The sequence below is a fragment of the Dermacentor variabilis genome, unplaced genomic scaffold (genome assembly GCF_050947875.1).
Source record: "Dermacentor variabilis isolate Ectoservices unplaced genomic scaffold, ASM5094787v1 scaffold_13, whole genome shotgun sequence".
In the NCBI taxonomy this organism is placed as follows: Eukaryota; Metazoa; Arthropoda; class Arachnida; order Ixodida; family Ixodidae; genus Dermacentor; species Dermacentor variabilis.
The window spans coordinates 38677707-38698610 of record NW_027460291.1 but is presented as its reverse complement, the minus strand read 5'-3'; the positions used below and the strand labels follow the sequence as shown (position 1 = coordinate 38698610).

At 48.0% G+C, this 20904-nt stretch overlaps 1 protein-coding gene across 1 annotated transcript in view; it reads left to right on the top strand.

The window, feature by feature from the left end:
• Positions 1 to 20904, top strand: part of LOC142566841 (uncharacterized) — a 97072-nt gene that overhangs the window by 38758 nt on the left and 37410 nt on the right. The window contains exons 3-4 of the mRNA XM_075677742.1: positions 1574 to 1636; positions 1711 to 1785. Of these exons, the coding sequence (XP_075533857.1) occupies positions 1574 to 1636; positions 1711 to 1785 (138 nt within the window). The remainder of the gene's footprint in view (positions 1 to 1573; positions 1637 to 1710; positions 1786 to 20904) is intronic.

The window sequence follows — 20904 nt, the reverse complement described above, 5'->3', positions numbered from 1 at the left end:
AATATAACAATCAAATCAAACCGCTCGACAGCAATAAACTAAATAGGAGGTCCATAAAAATGTAAGGACTGACAATGGAACGAAGAAAACATTGCAAATAAAGCAAAAATAATAAATTACATCATCTTTAAAGCCCCAAATTCAATACATGTGAATGCATATAAATACAGGTACCTTCACATCGACCTTGTCTTCTTTCACATCGACTTTGACTGACAGGTTTTTTTCTTTCGTTAGACTCCACGCATCCAATACGGCAGTATTTGGGTACAGGCATGTAGAGCCCGAGACAAATAGTTGTGTGGGTCAAGGGAGTTGGCACAAAGTTCCCACGGCAGGAATGATTGGACGTATTCTAAAAATACTAGACACTATTTCATGAAGTAACTCGCGTCCGTTGTTTGTACTTTTCCCCCTCTTATACGTGTTAGTATTTGTGCATGCTAGAGTGTCCGCTTTTATAACATGCTTTCCTACTATTTGTGCATGCTAGAGTGTCCGCTTTAATAACTTGTTTTCATACTATTTATTTTTTTATTCACCCATGGACTGGAATCAATTTCACGAAGCGGCAGTGGTCAGGTATTACGGAATTGTTGAAAGACATTTAATAAATTGTTCACATGTTTTGAATCAAGCTTCTGCATATATTCAGGGATTGTAATAAGATAAAAAGCCTGCATAATCTGCCGGGGTTGGCTCGGAAGAGGAGGAAATGAGGAACGCGCTTACAGAGCCAGCTCACAAAGAATTCATCCGCACGCCCGCACGGTTCCTTTTTGTTCTTTTTTAAGAAACATTTACCGTTTAGTGAACCCATGGTGAGCACATAAGCACATTCTTCACAAACTAATAAAATCTATCAAAAACATCTTATTTTATCCGAATGCATAAAGATGCGTGTAAAGTCTCTGTAAATTCGAAGATCTGTAGCTATGCCACTTACATAGCCATTCATACCAAACAAAATGAGCTTGTAGTAGATGTCTATTGAATGTTCATTACACTGCCTTACAAGCCTAAAATTTATGCTTTAAATCGCAATGGCTATTCTGCCACTCATGCATATTTTTTGTCCCTACAGATAAAGACGTAATGCAGCGCGATATCATACCCTTGGACAAATGCATGCACCCAATATTCTGTGATCGCTAATAGATGCGGGTCATCGGTCGAAATTACTTCTTAAAGATACGATGTAGTCTATGATGACACCCAAGCGCTTACAGATGAAATATGAGAGGCTACTGGCCCAACAACGGGAATTGGATAGCATGCCGTCGGTTTCCTTGTATATCCGTGAGCGCCACACATATCTCCCGATAGTTTGAGGCCCTGATGGCGTGATACTCTGACGTTGTGATTACTACGTTCTTCTCCTATTCGTACGTCTTTAAGAAATTTATTCGTACAAAACACGCAGGTAACGTGACTTCTTGCAACATTGCTTTAGCCGCACTAGATAAACTTCTACTGCCGAATATACGGCGATGCGCGAGCTGGGTATTTTTTAACAATACACAACTCATAATAGCCACATTGTAACCCACAAATTACAAATCTTCAATTGCAGGAACACCGTAGACTATGTGTTGTGCTTAGGATTTGCTACGCTTACTCCAGCTACAGCAACAAGGTATGTGCATATTTAGAACAATGCACGCCTTAAAAGAGAATTAGGCTGATTCTTTGTTCTTTTTATGTTTTCAGACTATCCAAGAGATGCGCCAGGCATTTTCGTTTTGCATGAGGACGGTGTTTAAGATGATTGATGCCGCAGCTCCGGTGAGGACCTTAACGGATTAGCTTAACGGATATTTAAAGAAATTAATCGTCACTTGCTGTCAAGGTACTAAAAACACTACTATATTGCTGAGCCACGTTTGTCGCAGTTCTTGGCTCTAAGCCGCCGCATTCGTTTCGCGCATCAGAGAGAAAGTGTACGTATTTTGCACACAAGGGGATAAAAGTTTCCTTATTCACAGTCTCTTAGACAAAGGCGTCACCAGGATATTTCTGTTTCAAGCGCGAGTACGGGGACTTAGGGAAGCAGAGCGTGATTATCCATTTTCGATCGGGATGTCGGTGAAAATTTTGTCACTGGGCACATGCTTTTCATGCTGAAAGAAGGGCGATGGGAAGGGGAGGGGGAGGGTGTCAGGAGATAATTGCAGGGCATGGTCGTCCCCCTTATGGCTTTTTTAAACTGCTCCTGCTTTTATATTTGCTCTGCAATAAAAGTGAAACCCATGATCAAATTCTTGAGGTAAGTACATGTGCTCATAAGCACGGTGAGCAAAAATCTTCAGAGGTAAAGAGGAACTTCATAACGTCTTAATCCGTCTGACCATGGCAATTGATCCTAACATGCTTTAGTCAATGCGTTCTTATTCCTGCTGCATCCAAGTCCATCCACCTCGTCCCACTGCTCAAACCAAGCAAAGCACACCTAGATGTGGCGTCCTATCATCCAATTTCTCTGGCCAGTTGCCTAGGAAATGTTATGGTGAGGTTCGTACTGGCACGCCTAGGTCGGTACCTCGGACATTACGAGATATACTCTCACGCTATGGTAGTCTTCGGACCGGGATGCTCCTCAACACACAACGTCATTGACCATGTTTCGTCTCTTCATATTGAACAAAGCCTAATGAGATGTTTCTGGACGTTAAAGACGCTTACGACCACATAACTCATCAAGCCGTCCTTGGTTCCTCATCACCATCATCATCATTATCATCACCATCATCATCATCAGCCTGGTTACACCACTGCATGGCAAAGGCCTCTCCCATACTTCTCCAATTACCCCGGTCATGTACTAATTGTGGCCATGTTGTCCCTGCAAACTTCTTAATCTCATCCGCCCACCTCACTTTCTGCCGTCTCCTGCTACGCTTCCCTTCCCTTGCAATCCAGTTCCCTTGGAACCCTTAATTACCATCGGTTATCTTCCCTCCCCATTACATGTCCTGCCCATGCCCATTTCTTTTTCTTGATTTCAACTAGGATGTCATTAACTCGCGTTTGTTCCCTCACCCAATCTGCTCTTTTCTTATCCCTTAACGTTACACCAATCTTTCTTCTTTCCATAGCTCGTTGCTTCGTCCTCAATTTAAGCAGAACCCTCTTAGTAAGCCTCCAGGTTTCTGACCCGTACGTGAGTACTGGTAAGACACAGCAGTTATACACTTTTCTCTTGAGGGATAATGGCAACCTGCTGTTCATGATCCAAGAATGCCTGCCAAACGCACCCCAGCCCATTCTTATTCTTCTAATTATTTCAGTCTCGCCTTGTTGCTTTGTTGCCTCGGATGATGTCATTCTAGGTGGCCTCGTTTTTATATGAATATCCTGTGGCTTGAAGGGCACGTCATTGTGCAAACCGATGATCATGCGATATCAGAACATGATATCTCCCGTACCATACCAGGAGAAGCACTCTTGAATCCCACACTATTTGACCACGTCTTCATCGACTCGTTAATTTCCTGCCGCGATCCGTTCATTTGTCGATCTGTGCAGATTCACGCGTCTACAGAAGCCCGCAAGCCTCCAAAAAGTGGCCACACTAACATTAGTGTATCTTCGAGCACGAGGTCTGGAACTGGAAGTGGTGAATCGCATGCGCAAAGCAATGAGACCGTCCTTTGCCAGAGTTAATGTACAAGCAATCACCTACGATAAAACAAATCGCTTTTTAGGAGCCATAATAGATCGAGACCTCTTCTGGAGCCCTCATGTCGCCTACTTGAAAAGGAAGTTCACCTTAATGACCCATCTCTTCAAATTTCTCTCGGGAACATCGTGGTATGGGCCTGTTAGAATAATTCTCCAACTCTAAAACCTACTATTCCTGTGTTTGCGGCGCTATAGCTTGCCGGCACTGAACTAGCAGGACAAACCTCTGTGCCCTCCATTCTCTGCCCAAGCCCAAGCTCTGCATGAAGCCCAAGCTCTGCATGACTTGGCCTTCCCAGGTATGAATGCACAACAGCAACACCAGCCGTCGGGCCATGACGATGCCATAAATGCGTACATTCTAGTCGACGCTTTAAGGGTGCACAAACAGGCGTTTCGCACGGCTTCCATCGCACCATCTTGCCTCCCTTCCTGCCGCCAGACCTCATTCAGCATTAATAGTCTTATCACCGACAACCGTGGATTATCATGGAATTTCTCGCCTGCCACACGATCTTCTCAACCGCTGTGGTGGCTGCAACCACTCGATGCTCTTCTTGTCATTCCCGGCATCAAAAAGAAAACGCAGATGCGATATTCTGCCCTAAAGGAAACCATATTTTTATTCCTGCTTGAGAAGCCCAGTGAACGCCTGCACATTTATTGGTGTGAATGTGCCTCTAAAGTTCAGTTGGTGCACTCGTGATTTGACACGAACTTTATCAACATCCAATTCAAGACGAATCACACTACGTAATCGACTGTTGCAGAACTCGGAGGTATCCGTGCTGCTCTGAAATATGTTAGTCCCGAATCATCACAGTCATGCTCCGTCATTTGTTACTCAAAGCAGCTTTCCAGTGTCAAGTGTCCCCGTTCAGTCACAGACTTAACGGCCAGTTGGTCGCTGACATGCGACTACATCTTCACACAAATGACACCTGGCACATCATGTGCCAGTGTACACCGTGTCACTGCGGACTTTCTAGTGACAATATCGCGTACGACTCTGGCCAGTCGGCCCACGACGGCATCCATTATGAAGCAATACCACTGTCGAAAGCATATTCAGCCACAAGGCTTCGAACCCCCGCACGCGAACATGCACTGCCTCTGCGAAACACGAGTGAATTTACCACAGCATACCTCCACAGATTGTATCCACGTGTGCAACTCCGTCTTCCACCAGGGATACCGTGATAGGGAGCGTAATTCTGTGCTGCCTGTGGCCCGTAGCGTTTACAAACGCCTATTCGTCCCGCAATGGGATGGCAGAGAGCCCTTGTTGCGACAGCTGCGGCTTTAAAGACGCGATCAAGCGCCTGCTCTCTGATTGTCCGCTTTACAATATGGCAAGAAAAGCGCTGGAAAAACTCGGCAATCACCCCTTGATGGAGGAAAAAAGTCCTACGACACTGGTCAAGAGGGGTTCTGGCACTCAAGACCTTAAACCGTTCAGGTTCTTAAAGAAGTGTGAATTGTGCGGCCGACTTTCTAATTTCTAGTGCGTTGCATCGCCCTATTGCGTGTATTTTTTCTCTTCTTGTTTTTATTTCTTCTTCAACCTTTTTTCCTCTTCCTCTCTTTTGTCTGTCTCTCTTAACATCACGAAGAAGGAAACAAGCATAAATGAACGCTTCTTCCCAATGAAACGTGTCAGAAAAGCAAGGACACGAACTGCGAGCAATCCCGTGATGTTACGCCGAAGGGCAGATACGGTGTTTAATAGCACAATATGCTCTGCAATCCGTGAACCGGCATTAACATTGCTATTGCGACAACAATTCAGATTGAATTAGTGAAACCATAGGGAAAAATTACGGGCTTGCTGGTTAAATTAAATCATTGCTATATGCACAAATGTGTTCATTGCTTTGATCTCTCAATACAGCTTATCGTTCCTACGACTCTCCACGACCCCTTGAACTAGGCTAGCTAACAGAGGATTGTGAAGCAATGGTTTTTAGTGTCATAAAGACAATCAGTTTAAGTTCAAGCGATATCTGTTCATGCGAAGACGCAAGGCGGCCCGCTGCGGCAGGGTCATACGCCTATGTGATCGTCTCAGCCGTTAACGTCGAAGAACATCTGCAACATGCGGCCCGTGGAGTTTCTCTTTAAAAAAACGTAATACATCATTCATGCATGGTCTGAAAAAGTAGACAGTCGATCCTCTACTGAAGTTGTATTTTCAGCAACAGAGACATTCAAATCCCTTATGAGATTCTGTACTACAAGACGATGACCAAAACAAGAGCAAGATGAAAGCAGGAAACAATGTTTCGAAAAGTGGACTGGTTTTATTCAACTGCATTTGAAATTCACAAAATACAAGTTGCCTAACGAACGACAAGTCCACTTGATGACACGCTGGCTCCTGCTTTCATCTTGTTCTCGTTTTGCTCATTGTCTAGAATTTACACATCCGGCATTTCCCGTGTTTTCTGTACTACAAGGAAGTTTTCGCTCGGGAAGAAATTTCGTGGGTACTGAGAAATCATTTTTCTGGGCAACCAAGGCGCCAAATTTGATGAAATTTGTTGCATTTAAAAGCTATGTAGTAATCGCTATGTGGATTTGTAGCAATCGTGGTTAACATATTTTCAAATTGGAGTTTTCGTTACATAATTTTCCGGGTTTTGAGTGGCTGCCTAGCGGCAGGCTGCTGTCGGCTCACCCGTTATCTTGGCAGATATACGTGTGAATATAATCATCATCATAATCATCATCATCATCATAATCATCAGCCTATTTTATGTCTACTGCAGGACGATGGCCTCTCATTGCGATCTTCAATTACCGCTGTCCTGTGCAAGCTGATTCCAACTAGCGCCTTCGAATTTCTTAACTTCATCACCTGACTTTAGTTTGCTGCCGTCCTTGCCTGCGTTTCCCTTCTCTCGGCGCCTAATCTGTAACCCTAACGGTCCACCGGTTGTCTAACCTAAGCATTACATGACCTGCCCAAGCTCCAATTTTTTCTCTTAATATCAATTGAAATATCGGCTTTCCCTATTTGCTCTACGATCTACACCGCTCTCTTCCTGTCTCTTAACGTTACGACTAACGTTAGTCATTCCATTGCTCTTTTCCCGGTCCTTTTTCTTTTCAAGCGTCTTTGTCAGTATCGAAGTTTCTGCCCTCTACGTTAGCACTGGTAGAATGCGTGGATTGTACAGCTTCCTTTTCAATGATAAAGGTATACTTTCTGTCAGGATCTGACAGCGTCTGCCGAATGCGCTCCAACCCATTTTTATTCTTCTGCAAATTTTCTTCTCATGATCAGGATCCCCTGTAAGTAATCGGCCTAGGTAAACGTACTTCTTCACAGACTCTAGAGGCTGCCTGGTGATTCTGAACTCTTGTTCCCTTGCCCAACTATTCATCATTATCTTTCCCTTCTGCATATCAGTCTTCATCCTCACTCTTACACTCTCTCGGTTAAGTTCCTCAATCATTTCTTGTAATTCGTCCACAGTGTTGCTGAACAGGACAATGTCATCTGGAAATCGAAGGTTGCTGGGATATTCGCGGTTGATCTTTACTCCTAAGCCTTCCCAGTTTTATAGCTTGAATACTTCTTCCAAGCCCGCAGTGAAGAGCACTGGAAAGACTGTGCCTCCTTGTGTGATCGCTTTCTCTATAGGTATCGTCCTACTTGTCGAGAATTAAGGTAGCTGTGGAATCTCTGTAGATAATTTCCAAGATATTTACGTAAGCGCACTGCACTCCTTAATTACGCACTGCATCTATGACTGCTGGCATCTCTACTGAATCAAATGCCTTTTCGTAATCTATGAAAGCCATATAGAGAGGTTTGCGGTGCTCTGTGGATTTCTCGATTACCTAACTGATGACATGGATGTGATCCATTGTAGAGTATCCCTTTCTGAAGCCGGCCTGTTCCCTTGCTTAACGGAAGTCCTGTGTTGCCCTAATTTTACTGGAGATTATCTTGGTGAATATTTTCTATAATACTGGAAGTAAGCTAATGGGCCTATAACTTTTTAATTGTCTAACTTCTCCCTTTTTGTGGATTAGTATAATCTTGGCATTCTTCCAGTTTTCTGGTATCCCTTGAAGTCAATAGACACATCTTATAAAGGGCCGCCAGTTTTACAAGCATTATGTCTCCTGCATCTTTCAGCAAATGGACTGGTATTCCATCTTCTCCTGGCGCTTTTGCCCCGTTTCATGGCTTGCAAGGTCCTTTTAACTTCATCGCTAGTTATAGAAGGAGCCTCTGTAACCTGCTCATTACTACTTCGAGTCGAGATATCGTGCCTGCTTTGGCTACTGTTCAGATCAGGTAGAGAATCCTTCCGCTGCTTTTACTATATCTTAGAGACTGCTGATGATATAGCCCTGCTAATCTTTCGGTGCATACATCTTCGTTTGTCCTATGCCAGGCTTCCTTCTCACTGATTTTATGCTCTGCCCATTTTTACTGCTTCCTGAGTCCTTCTCACCTTGTAATTTCGAATATCTCTTATTTTCTCTTTGTTTATCACTTTTGACCGTTCTGAGAATTCTATCTGACGTCTTCTGTTGGACACTTTCATACTTTGTCGTTTCTTTCTTATGTCCTTTGTTACTTGGGAGAGCTTACCTACTGGTTGCCTTGGTGCCTTACCTCCCACTTTATTTGCCGCTTCTGAACCTAGCCTAGTTAAGGTTTCATTCATTCCATCTATGTTATCTTCATATCTCTGTTCTAAGGCTGTATATTGGTTTCAAGCGCCAACCTGAGTTGGTCTGCTTTTACCCTTACTACGTCTATTGTGGTCTCTATCTTCTTGGCCAATGGTACTCTTCTTTTCTTCAAATTGAGGCGAGTCCTTGCCTTCACTAAAATATGATCACTTCACTTTACCCTCCCTAATACTCCTACATCCTCCACTATTGGGATCGACAGAAAGTATGTGATTAAATTTAGTTTCTTCTTTCACCATTAGGGCTTTTCAAGGTCCCCTTTTTATTCAAACGCTTCCTAAAGAAGGCGTTGATTACTCGCAGCCTATAGGTTTCCGCAGAATTGTACCAACATCACTCCTCTCGTGTGCTCCTAGAATCCACGCCGCAGTTGCCAATTTCTTGCTCACCAGCCTCTATTTTCCTCACTTTTGCACTGCAGCTACTATTGAAGCACTTTTGCATTTGCACTAAAGCATACTGAGTTTGCACTTTTTGCATGGCTAATTCAACATCTTCATAAAACTCTTCTATTTCTTCATCCTCGTTACTGGAGCTTGCAGCGTAGGTTGGTACCAAGGTTACTAGACTAGCTTCAGATTTTAAACTCGGCGCCATTGCGCGAAACCGCCATCCGCCCGCGTTTTCGTGGCGCTACAGTCGCGGCCAGCTTCACTTCCTGACTAGCTGGCTTCGCGGGCGGGCCGGACTATGCACGCGGTGCAGCGTTGGTGTATTCTGTGGCTCATTGTTGACACCGAATTTCAGCAAGCATGTCATCCGCGAAACTGTAGCCTTCGCCGAGTTTGATAAGAATACCAGCAGACGATGCCGACGTGCGGCGTACCTGGCTGCATAGACGGCTATCGGAACGGTTTCGACAGTTCGGCGCGCCACTGTGCTCCCAGCAGTACAACGCTTCGCTCGGCGTGGAACAGAGCGATTCCTCGTGCTGACCGCGAACTCTCTGCGAAATCCACGGCACGCGCTCGTGCCACTGCTGCCGCGTTCGTCGTCGTCGTCGTCTTCCACAGCTGGCTGCGTTGACGTTCATCATACCAGCGTAGAATTTCACTTCTCTCGTCGTAATGGGGAGGCCGCGTTTACGGGGCTATGAGCCATTTCTTAAGGAAGTATGAGCCACTCATTGTCTTACGTAATGGACAGATTTATTTTGAAGAAGTTTAATTTCAAAGAATCACAAGCGGCAAATGGCGAGCGAAGGCTGCTATCCAAGCCGCCGAGCAAACTCGACACATCGAACACAAGCGCCAACGGTGGACTGTGGGCCTACCGTCAGTGACGTCGTTCTCTCCGTGCATCCGATCGTATGTGTAACCTCATAATTGAGAAATACTTTAATGAACACTCGGGATTAACCCGGTGGTAAACACAGGGGCCGCACGTTTCAGCTTCGCTGGTTAACAATCTTCGAGGAGTGGAACAGCCGACGATTTCTTTTTCTCTTCTTTCTTTTTTTTTTTGGGGGGGGGGGGGCTTGTGTGTTCAAAGATTGACCTCATCTTTCTTTTTGTAGCGCTTCTTTGGCGTGGTGAGCAGCTTCGGTGGCGATGATCATCATCTTACAATCACGCACTTTGGCCAGATCCAGGCTCCTGAGCGTAAACTGCGCGAAACGTTAAGATGACAGGAAGAAACACACGACATTTAGAAACGCAGCTTCTGCGGTTCGCTGTATGCGTTTCTTCCTTTCTTGCAATTTACCCTTGTTTCAGCAGGAACCAATTGGCCCGATCAATCTTATTGCTGTAGGTGGATACCGCTCTCTCATGGTATCACTAATTCGGACAAGCGATAACGCCAGCGAGCGTGAAACACGCGCAAACTGTCCGTCCGCATGAGCTCAAGGCTGCGACGAGGCGTCTGCAGTGGAGCTCGATGTAACGGCGCTGCCATCTGGCGGCTGTCACAGAATTGGCTACAGCCGCTGTAAGCGCACGGGCGGAGAGTTTTACAACTAAAGCTAGTCTAGTAACGTTGGTTTGTACTGCCTTTATTATATACCTTCTATTCAGCTTTATTACTACTGCTACCCTTTCATTAATCCTGTAGAATTCCTCAATGTTCCCCACTGTGTCCTTATGGATTAGGAATCCTACTCTGAGCTGCTTCTCATCTGGTAGTCCTCTACAGCAGTGGACGCGGTCATTTGTCAGCACTGTATAAGATTCACCAGTTCTTCTAACCTAACTAAGACCAATAATATCCCAAACAATGCCTGATATTTCCTCAAAGAGTCCTGTTAGGCTACCTTCTCTCGAGAGATTTCGGGTGCTAGACGCTGCAAGGGTCAGTATCCATTGGCGGCCTGTAAGGATCCAGAGATTCTTAGCACCCTCTGCTGCGTCACAGGCCTGACCGCCGTGATGGCCAGGTGCTCCGCAGCTGCTGAGGACGCTTGGCCGTTGATTAATCGAATGAGTCGTTTGGGAGGGAGGGGCCAAATACTGCACCAGGGGGGCCAATTCTTGTTCTGTTAGGGAGTGCCTGTTGTTGAAGCTTAGTAGGCCTTTCTGATTTGGTTGTACCTAGATTAGTATAGCCCCACTTGCTCTCGGCGCTTTTGACGGTGTCAGGTGCCAATCCAAGCCTGGAGATGTAGTGTACTTGAGGGTGTGAATTCGAGCTTCCCACCTCCAGATAAAAAAAAACATCGCGAGCATTCGAACGTCTGATTATGGCAACCGAGCATCCAAGCTAGCTCAGTCAGATAACCTTGCAGGCTGTCGGGCCACCTAATGGCGGATAATTCTAGTCCAGAGGGTCCTAGATGCCTGAAAAAAGAATGTTTAATTGTGGCACATGCTTCAAAAACATGCATAAATAGGTGGCACAAAATAGTATTTCTCAGTGGTTCTTACATCGTGGTTTCGGAATCTTCCGTACACAGGCAGGTGAATTTGAACAGCACTTAAAATGAGTGTGGAAAAAAAGTAAAAGAAAAGAAAATTAAGTGCCAGCGCTTTCCGGAAATTCACGCGCCGTGTGTCCTACGAGTTTCACCCATCAGCTTGCGGCTGCATCTGCCTGCCTGTGGCAACGGAGAAGTCCTTTCAGAACGAGGCGGAACTGATATTCCCCGTCTTTTGCACCGCCGAAGGGCGAGAGGTCGGGTGTGAGAAGGGTCAATTGGCAGAAACCTTCGCTCAAAGGGCAAATCCTAAGAGTGGTGAGACCGGCCGTCTGAAAACTATGGTTCTGAGCCACGCATAAAATAGGCGATCGTCGATGCGGCCTAGCTCTATGCTTGGAAAGCGCTTATACGATGTCTCAGTGAAGCTACAGCGAACGCGTCTGCGATCAGTTAGACATTGTTTGTACACTTCGAGCGGGAAAGAAATTTACGTCCCTCTTGCCGCCGCACTTGCAATATATATATATATATATATATATATATATATATATATATATATATATATATATATATATATATATTATAATACCGAGACCAACCAAGTTGTCCAGCGCTGTTTATTCCAAAAAAGTAACACCCCAGCTCATGCGCGAAGAAGTACAACAGGGACGATGATGATGGCTATGTATAAATAAAAACGATGAAGTACGTTAATAGTGCTTACACTAACTTCCCCCCTTCATGGGAGCGGCCAGCCTGGCCACAGATTAGAGATTATCTAAACGGGGAGTGAAGGGCTTCATCCATGAGACGTGAACAATTTCGGCATTTCGGTGTCGCCGGTCAGTGACGGAGTGTACTGGGCGTACGAGATAGTTCACTGCAGATGTTTCCTGCACAACGGTGTATGGGCCAATGTAGCGTTGAAGGAGCTTCTCACAGAAGCCTGGAGTGCGGACTGGAGTCCAAAGCAGGACTTGGTCTCCAGGGTGAAAACGTATGTCACGGCGTTTGTTGTCGCTGTGACGTTTGCGCTCAGCTTGTTTAGCTTCTGTGCTTTGCCGGGCGATTTGACGGCCATGTGCAACTCGGGCAGCAAAATCTTCTGGAAGCGACGTGTTAGGTGAGGAAGGTGCGAAAAAGAATTCTCTGTCGAATATCGTGCAAGTAGATCGTCCATACACAAGGAAGAAAGGCTCTAGCGGATAGTCCATTGAATAGCAGTATTATATGCGAATGTCACAAAAGGAAGAATTTCATCCCAGTCAGTGTGGTCGGGACGGATGTACATAGAAATCATGTCAGACAGCGTACGGTGGAAGCGCTCAGTAAGGCCATTGGTTTGTGGATGATAGGTAGAAGTATATTTGTGGACGGTATTAGCGGCCCGAAGAACTCCTTCGATAACTTGTGATGTGAACGCTTTGCCACGGTCACTGAGAAGAACGCGAGGAGCCCCGTGGGGCAAGAAAATGCAACGCAAGGAAAAGTCGGCGACATTGGAAGCGATACCGGATCGCAGAGGCGCAGTCTCGGCATATCTTGTTAAATAGTTGACCGAAGTGACAACCCAACGGTGACCAGAGGGTGTCAAGGGTAAGGGACCATATAAAGCAATACCAACAAATTGAAAAGGTGCGTCCGGGCAAGGGAGAAGTTGTAGTAAACCAGCAGGCAGTGATGTCAAGCGTTTGCGGCGCTGACATGACGCACAAGAGGCAATATATTTGGCCACCATTGTGAATAGGCCAGGCCAGAAGCAACGCGTCTGTATGCGGTCTTGTGCAAGCCTAAGTGGCCAGCCCATACGTCGTCGTTAAGTGCCTCTAATACTCGCAGGCGAATGCAGCGAGGTAGAACTAGGACCCACCGCTGACCTGTTGGGTGGTAAACGTAGGGGTGTAGCACGCGACCTTGAAGGCGGAATTGTCGAAGTTGGCGTCGCAAGCGGCTGTTGTGTGGTTCGATGAACCCACTAAGCCGATCCATGAGAGCTGGACAATAGGAGTCGGCCTGCTGAAGCGATACGAAATCAGAGCGTGATGAAAGCGTAACTTGGTCCAAGGGCGTTATCGAGAACTGGTGTGAGGCAGGCGTAGCATCGGAACGACGCCTTGGGGAAGACGACAGCGCGTTACCGGGAGAGAGCGAGAGAGGGCCGCGAGACAATGCGTCTGCATCATGGTGACATTTTCCAGACTTGTACATTATAGTAAAGACATATTCCTGCAAGCGGAGTATCCAGCGTCCTAAGCGTCCTGACATCTTTTTTATTTGATGACAGCCAACACAGAGCATGATGGTCGGTGACGATGGTGAAGTGCTCGCCGTAAAGGTATGGGCGAAACATCTCAATCGACGAAACGATAGCCAGGCACTCTGACTCCCTAATGATGTAGTTCCCCTCAGCTGGAGAAAGCGTTCGGGTGGCATATGCTATGACTTGTTCTTTAGAGTCTGCATTACGTTGCAGAAGCACTGCGCCAATACATTGTTCGCTTGCGTCAGCATGGAGTATGGTGGGGGCTCGATTATCGAAGTGGCGAAGCACTGGTCCGGAAGTAAGATGTCGCTTCAGAGCGTTAAAAGCCGACTCGCAGTCCTTAGGCCTTGTGAAAGAGGCACCGGTAACCAGTAGCTTCTGTAGAGGAGCTGCTATTGCAGCGAAGTTGCGTGTAAATCGACGATAATACGACGCCAAGCCGAGGAAACTACGTAGATTTTTCTGTTGCTGGGGGCGAGGAAACTGCAGAACAGCACTAATCTTATCGGGGTCTGGCTGGATGCCATCTTTTGAGGCGATGTGGCCCAATACTTTTGTTTTCTTGCTGGCAAATTTGCATTTTTTGTATTGATCTGGAGACCAGCATTTGCAAGGCACTTGAGAACTTCGTCTCATCGATTGGCTGAAGTCAGACGAAAAGATGACAATATCGTCCAGATAAAAGAGGCCGGTCTTCCATTTTATACCATGAAGTACGTTGTCTATCAAGCGCTCAAATGTGGCAGGAGCGTTACAAAACCAAACGGCATCACGTTAAATTCATAAAGTCCGTCTGGTTAAGCGAATGCGGTCTTTTCTGTGTGAGTCTCGTTCATGGGAATTTGCCAATATCCTTATCGAAGATCAAGGCTGGAGAAATACTCCGCCCCTTGTAGTGTGTCCAAAGCGTCGTCAATTCGAGGTATTGGATATACGTCCTTGCGTGTGATCTTACCGAGCGCTCGATAATCGACGCAAAAGCCAACGGAGCCATCTTTTTTCTTTACCAGGATCGCGGGAGAATCCCATGGGCTATATGACGGCCGCATTATCTTCCGCGCAAGCATGTCAGCAACCTGTTGTTCAATCACATTTTGTTCGGACGGCGATACACGATAGGGGTGTCGTCGTATTATAGCTGAACGATCGGTTTCGATGCGGTGTATAGCCGCAGGAGTTTGGCTCAACACAGGGGAACAGCTATTGAAACAGGCTTTATGCTTTGCCAAGACCACCAGTAAGGCTTCAGACTGCGCGGCTGTTAGGTCAGAACTAAGAACGGCTGGAGCAGGAAAAGAATCATCCAAACCTGAGGTGGGTGCTAGCGATGAAGAAGGGCAAAGCGTGACTATAGAGATAGGTTGAGTGTTGGCGAGGGTTGCCACAGTCATCCCTTTGGGCAGCATCACAGGATCTGGGGTCGTGTTGCAAGCAGACAGAAGGGCGCAACCACGTGAAAACCGGACGAGACAGATGGCAATGAGGATACCGCGAGAAATACAGCGGGAAGAAGGGGCGACTAGGGCGTCTCCGTCGGCGATCTGACTGGATGTTACGGCAACAACGTCTTCATGACCAGGACGCAGGGCGTAGTCTGCAGTGATGGCTAAGTCCACGCATGAAAATGAACTGTCCTTAACAGGTGCAAGCGCTGTATCCGCGATATGGACAACTTCCTCTCTACATTAAATGACGGCTGAAGCAGAATGTAGGAAGTCTCAACCCAGTATAAGTTCATGGATACACGTTGGAAGGATGATAAACTCAATGTAGTGGCGTATGCCGTCGATGAGAACACGAGCAGTACACTGTCCGTCGGGGTGAATGAATGCATTATTAGCACCACGCAAAATAGGTCCAAGATAAGGCGTTTTTACTTTCCGGAGCCGGGAACACAGATCACTACGAAGAGCAGAATCGGTGGCACCGGTATCGATGAGATCTGACGCGGGAACACCTTCGACAGTTACAGAAAGGATGTTGGTCGGGCGAGCAGGAGGATTTTTTGAAGACCGATAAGAAGCAGCTTCCCCTCCAAAAGAGCAAGAGTTAGTATTCCGAGTACTGGTCGACAAGATGGGAAGTGGGGCGAAGCGGTGATGTAGAGCACCGGTAAGGCGATAGAGAACGACGTCTGGCCGAACGGGAACTATGAGGAAGATTGGGAGCAGCTGGAGAAGACGAAGAACGCTGTTGAGGGAACGAGTACGATCCGGGATGGTAGGCGTTTGGTCGGCAAGTGCGGTCTCTCTCGTGCTCAGCATAGCCTCGTCTTTCATCCTGCTGGCGACGGTGGCAGAGGCGACATATATGGCCGTGTATACCACAGTAAAAACAAACCCGATGAGGTGGACGCCACTGAGGGTAGGATGGCGCAGCAAGTGCTCTGGTTCCCATCGAATCCAAATGGTCATAGGAAACGTCAGTAGGCATGGAGGTCACGGTAGGGGTGGGTAGCGAAGCAACATCCGCGCAGGTAGGTGTGGGGCGCGCTACCGGAGCAAGATGCGTCGTGGGTGTAGTCATCGCTGTCAACTCTTGCTTTACGACCTTGCGCAAGTCGAATGGGGGGCCTGGGGCGCAGGCAGCAGGTTGACGCCTTAGGTCTTGTATTCGAAGCTCTTCGCGGATGATGGTGTGGATAAGAGCACGTAGATCTGGATAATGGGGAACCTGAGGATCGCTGCTGTCATGTTGAAGACGAATAGACTGCAGCTCGTCTAGTCGTTGACACGTGGAAGTGATGTCTTGGACAGAAGCCGGATTTTGCACGATTAAGGCGTTGAACGCAACAGATCCAATGCTTTTTAATATGTGGCGAACGCGATCGGCTTCCGTCATGCTAGGGTTCGCACGGCGGCACAGAGCGAAGACATCCTCTGTGTAGGAGGTGTAAGACTCTTGTGGAAATTGGAGGCGCGTTCCCAGCTTATGTTTGGCGATTTATGCACGGCCAGACGAGGAAGCAAAGATTTGCCGCAGCTTGGAGGTAAACGTGGAGCAATCTGCGATGTCGGATTCATGGTTGAAATACCACGTCTTTGCAACATCGGTCAAGTAGAATGCGAGGTGCCTCAATTTCTGGGTGTCGTTCCACTTATTGTAAGAACTCACGCGGTCGTAGTGGTCGAGCCAATCGTCGAAGTCATCACTGCAGAGCCCCGAAAAGACAGGTGGATCGCGCTGGGGGCTCGTCACAGTCCAAAAGGGCGCCGCAGGCGGGGTCGTCTGTGTGGTAGGGTTAGAGGCGCCGGAAGGGCCGGGGTTGGAAGTGTCCATCGTTGTAGGGGTAGCCGGGCGCAGGCGGTGACCGGAACGTAGCTCCAGGCAGAACGGGAACGCGAGAGGACGTCAGGGTCTTGACATACCTCCACCACTTTATAATAGTGAGACCGATCAATTGAGTTGTCCAGCGCTGTTTATTCCAAAAAAGGCGATGCCCCAGCTCATGCGCGAAGAAGTAGAACAGGGAAGATGATGATGGCTATATACAAATGAAAACGACGAAGTACGTTAATAGTGCTTGCAATACATATATATATATATATATATATATATATATATATATATTAAAACCAGATTTATTGAGGTGCGTAACGACAGCCGGTTCTAGGATGCACCGAGCACAGTCGCCTAGCTCTAGCCTCTGTCGCGGGCTTGATGCTGCCGATGCTGCTGACTGTGCGCGCAGGACCTCCATGACGAAGGAGAAAACGGCGATGTATGAAACTGGCAACCTCCTGCGCTGTAGCATTTGGCAGAGCAGCAGTCTCTGCATAACGGGTTAAGTGGTCTAGCGCAACGATTATCCACCTGTTGCAGGTAGCAGTCAACGGAAGTGGCCCGTAGAGGTCTATGCCCACGCGATTAAAGGGTCGGGATGGGCATTGTAAAGGCTGGAGTTCACCGGCGGAGTTGTGCGGTGGCGCTCTGCGGCGTTGGCACTCATGACAAGAGCGGACGAACTTTCGAACGAAATTGTACATTCCCCGTCAGTAATAGTGGTGTCGAAGTCTTTCGTAGGTCTTGCAGACTTCCACGTGACCACACTGAGGCTCGACGTGGAACGAGAAGCAGAGCTCTGATCGCAGGATTCTCGTAATGACGAGCAACCAGGCGCGTCCCTATGGGGCATAGTTGCGTCGATAGAGTAGCTGGTCTGGAATCGTGAAATGAGTAACTTGGCGCTGAAGCGTTCGTGACGCTGGAACCTTCGGCGTATCCGAGAGAATGTCGCACAGAGATTCAGTCCGGGGATCATTACGCTTTGCAGCAGCGAGAGTGCCAAAGTCCAGAGAGGACAATGTGCACTCGCAGGTGGAGTCGTGACTGTTTTGCGGGGGAAGTGGTGATCGCGATAGCGCGTCCGGGAGAGTAAACCATGCGGATGTCCTATTCTTGAATTCGTAATGCCCAGCAAGCAAAGCGGCCCGATGGGTCTTTTAGCATCGGCAGGCAACATGGTGCGTGGTGGTCGGTCACTACGTCACAGATCAGCAGTATAAATATGGGCGGAACTTGCCAAGCGCCCACACAATGGCCAAACACTCCCTTTCTGTTACGCTGTAATTGGTCTCCGCCTTGGTTAACGTGCGATTCGCGTATGCGACGACATATTCTGTGTGGCCAGGTTGACGCTGTGGCAACACAGTGCCAAGGCCTACACCGGTTGTAATCGGTATGAATTTCGGTTGGCGCTTCAGGGTCAAAATGGCGAAGAATGGGTGGCATCGTGAAAAGACGGCGCAAGGTTGTGAAGGCGGTGTCACACTCTGGAGACCATGATGAGAGATCTCTAGTGCCACCAAGGAGCTGCGTGAGAGGCGATGTAATTGACACAAAGTTTCGAACGAATCGCCGGAAGTAAGAGCAGATGCCGATGAAACTGCGTAGCCCTTTCATAGCGGTACGTTTTGGGAATGCAGTAACAGCGCGTAGCTTCTCGGGAGCCGGGCGTATGCCCTCCTTTGAAACGACATGGCCAAAAATTGTGAGCTGACGAACAGCAAATCGATACTACTTCAGGTTAAGTTGCAACCCGGCATTGGTAAAGCAAGTGAGTGCGTGCTGGAGGTGGAGCAGGTGCGTTGCGAAATCAGGGGCGAATGCCACGATATCGTCAAAATAGTAAAGGCAGATTTTCCATTTGAGGCCACGCAGAGATGTATCCATCATTCTTTGGAACGTAGCAGGTGCGTTGCAAAGTCCGAAAGGCATGACGGTGAATTCATATGAGACGTCAGGTGTGACAAAGGCAGTTTTCGGGCGATTGAGTTCTGCCAGTAACCTTACTGCAAATCCAGCGAAGAGAACTCGGCTCCCTGCAAACCGTCCATAGCATCATCGATGCGTGGTAATGGGTAAGCGTCCTTCAGCGTGATCTTGTCCAACCGTCGAAAATAAACACAGAAGCGTATTTGTGACGACTACTACGGTAGAGGCCCATTGGCTCTATGAAAGTTGATGACGTCTCGACGGAGCATGTCATCGACCTGGTCTGCAATGACGCGTCGTTCCGTAGCGGACAGGCGATATGGTCTTTGTCGCAGCGGTGAGTTAGAGCCAGTGTCGATGTGACGCACGACTGTCGATGGACGGACAAGAGATGTGTGCGCAACGTCGAAGGAACGGCGGAAGTGGTGAAGGATTGCGAGGTGTCGAGATCGCTGCGTATGTGTCAGATCTTCGGCGATGTATGTCCTGAACACACCAGTCCGTGTTGAGTCAGCGAAGGAGAGGGCACTCAGTTCATGGACGGCAGAAGAAGGCACTTCGTTGAGGACGGAGACAAGCCGTGTGGAATTGAGCGACTCGACTTAACCAAGGCATTCTCGGCGGACCAGTGATAGTGGCGATGAAAGATGATTGTAAATGGGCATTGTGCTAAGACCGGCGGCAAGATCAAGAGCTGCAGAGGGCAAAGGAAGTGCTTTTCGGGTAACAAAGTGATGAGAGTCCATAAAGAAGACCGTTCCGTCGAACATAGTACTACACAGGACTGGTATGAATGCTGAACAGCACGAGGGAATACAGGTGTCTTCTTTCACGACAATTTTAGCGGCATCATGAGCACCGACCGAGGCAAGGTCACCAAGGTGGGAAAGCTCAGTTTCAGCCCGAGAGCAATTGATGATGACATTGTGGCGTCAGGGAAAATCCCACCCTAGCATAACGGCGTGGCAGCATGATGAAATAACTATGAACTCAATCGTGTATAAAACGTCCTATATGGTCAAACGGGCTGTACAAGCAGCGGTAGCGCGAATGGGTTGAACACACGCCGTTTGAAGCGACAATTGAGACAGAGACGTCGCCACTTTACGAAGAGAGCGGCAAAACCTGGCATCCGTACCTGAAATAGCGGCACCGGTAACGACGAGGGCGACAGTAGCGACATCTTCGATAAACACACCAATGACATTGGCAGGTGAAGGAAGAGGACTTTATGATGTCGACACTTGCGCAATTCTTGCCTCGGGAACTGCGTCGTGTAGTTTCCCTCTTCGTTAGAGACGGGTCGTCGACGCATAGGGGAAAGCGATCGGCGACGTGGTGAGGGTGACCGGAGGCGTTCGAAGCGAGGACGGTGCTCAGTCTGGGAGCGAGCTGGTGATGGGTCGAAGGATCCGTAAGGCGCATTTGGGTCAGGCGGCACATAGGGGGCTCGTCGATCGTCATCGAACACCTGCGATTGGCGGTGGCAGAACCTTGCAACATGACGTGCAAACCATATAGGGCGACTGTCCGGCGTACGCCACGGGTTAGCGACGGCAGTCGTGGTCCAGGGGACGGGAGGGGGAGGGTGATGCACAGGCTGCTGGAAGCGACGAGGGGCCATTGCAGCAACCATAGCATAAGTTACCGGTGCAGCCATGGCATCCTGCTGGTGAACAGCCGGCAGCGCTTCCGCGACCTCTACATGGATCAGGTTACGGAGATGGGACGGCAAAGTGCTGGCAGACTCCTGAGTGACGGACACCACGGATAGCTGTCGGGCGACTTCTTCGCAGACGAAATCCTTGATTTGGGTTATCAGGGAGGCTTGTTTGGGGCCAGTGGTCAGGCTCCAGAGTGGTGCTGGATTTGGCGTGGGATGTCAGCTTGTCAGGACTCGCTGCTTATGTAATTCATCATAGCTCTGGCACAAGCTGATAACGTTGCCAACAGTGCGTGGGTTCTTGGCCAGAAGCATCTGGAACGCGTCATCATCGATTCCCTTCCTGACGTGCTTAATATTTTGCGCTTCCGTAATGGCAGCCTTCACGCGCCTGCACAAATCGAGGACGTCTTCTACATAGCTGGTGAATATCTCACCCGTGTCCTGTGCGCGCGTACGCAAACGCTGCTCGGCTCGGAGTTTCCTGATGGCGGGTTGGTCAAATACTTCTGTAAT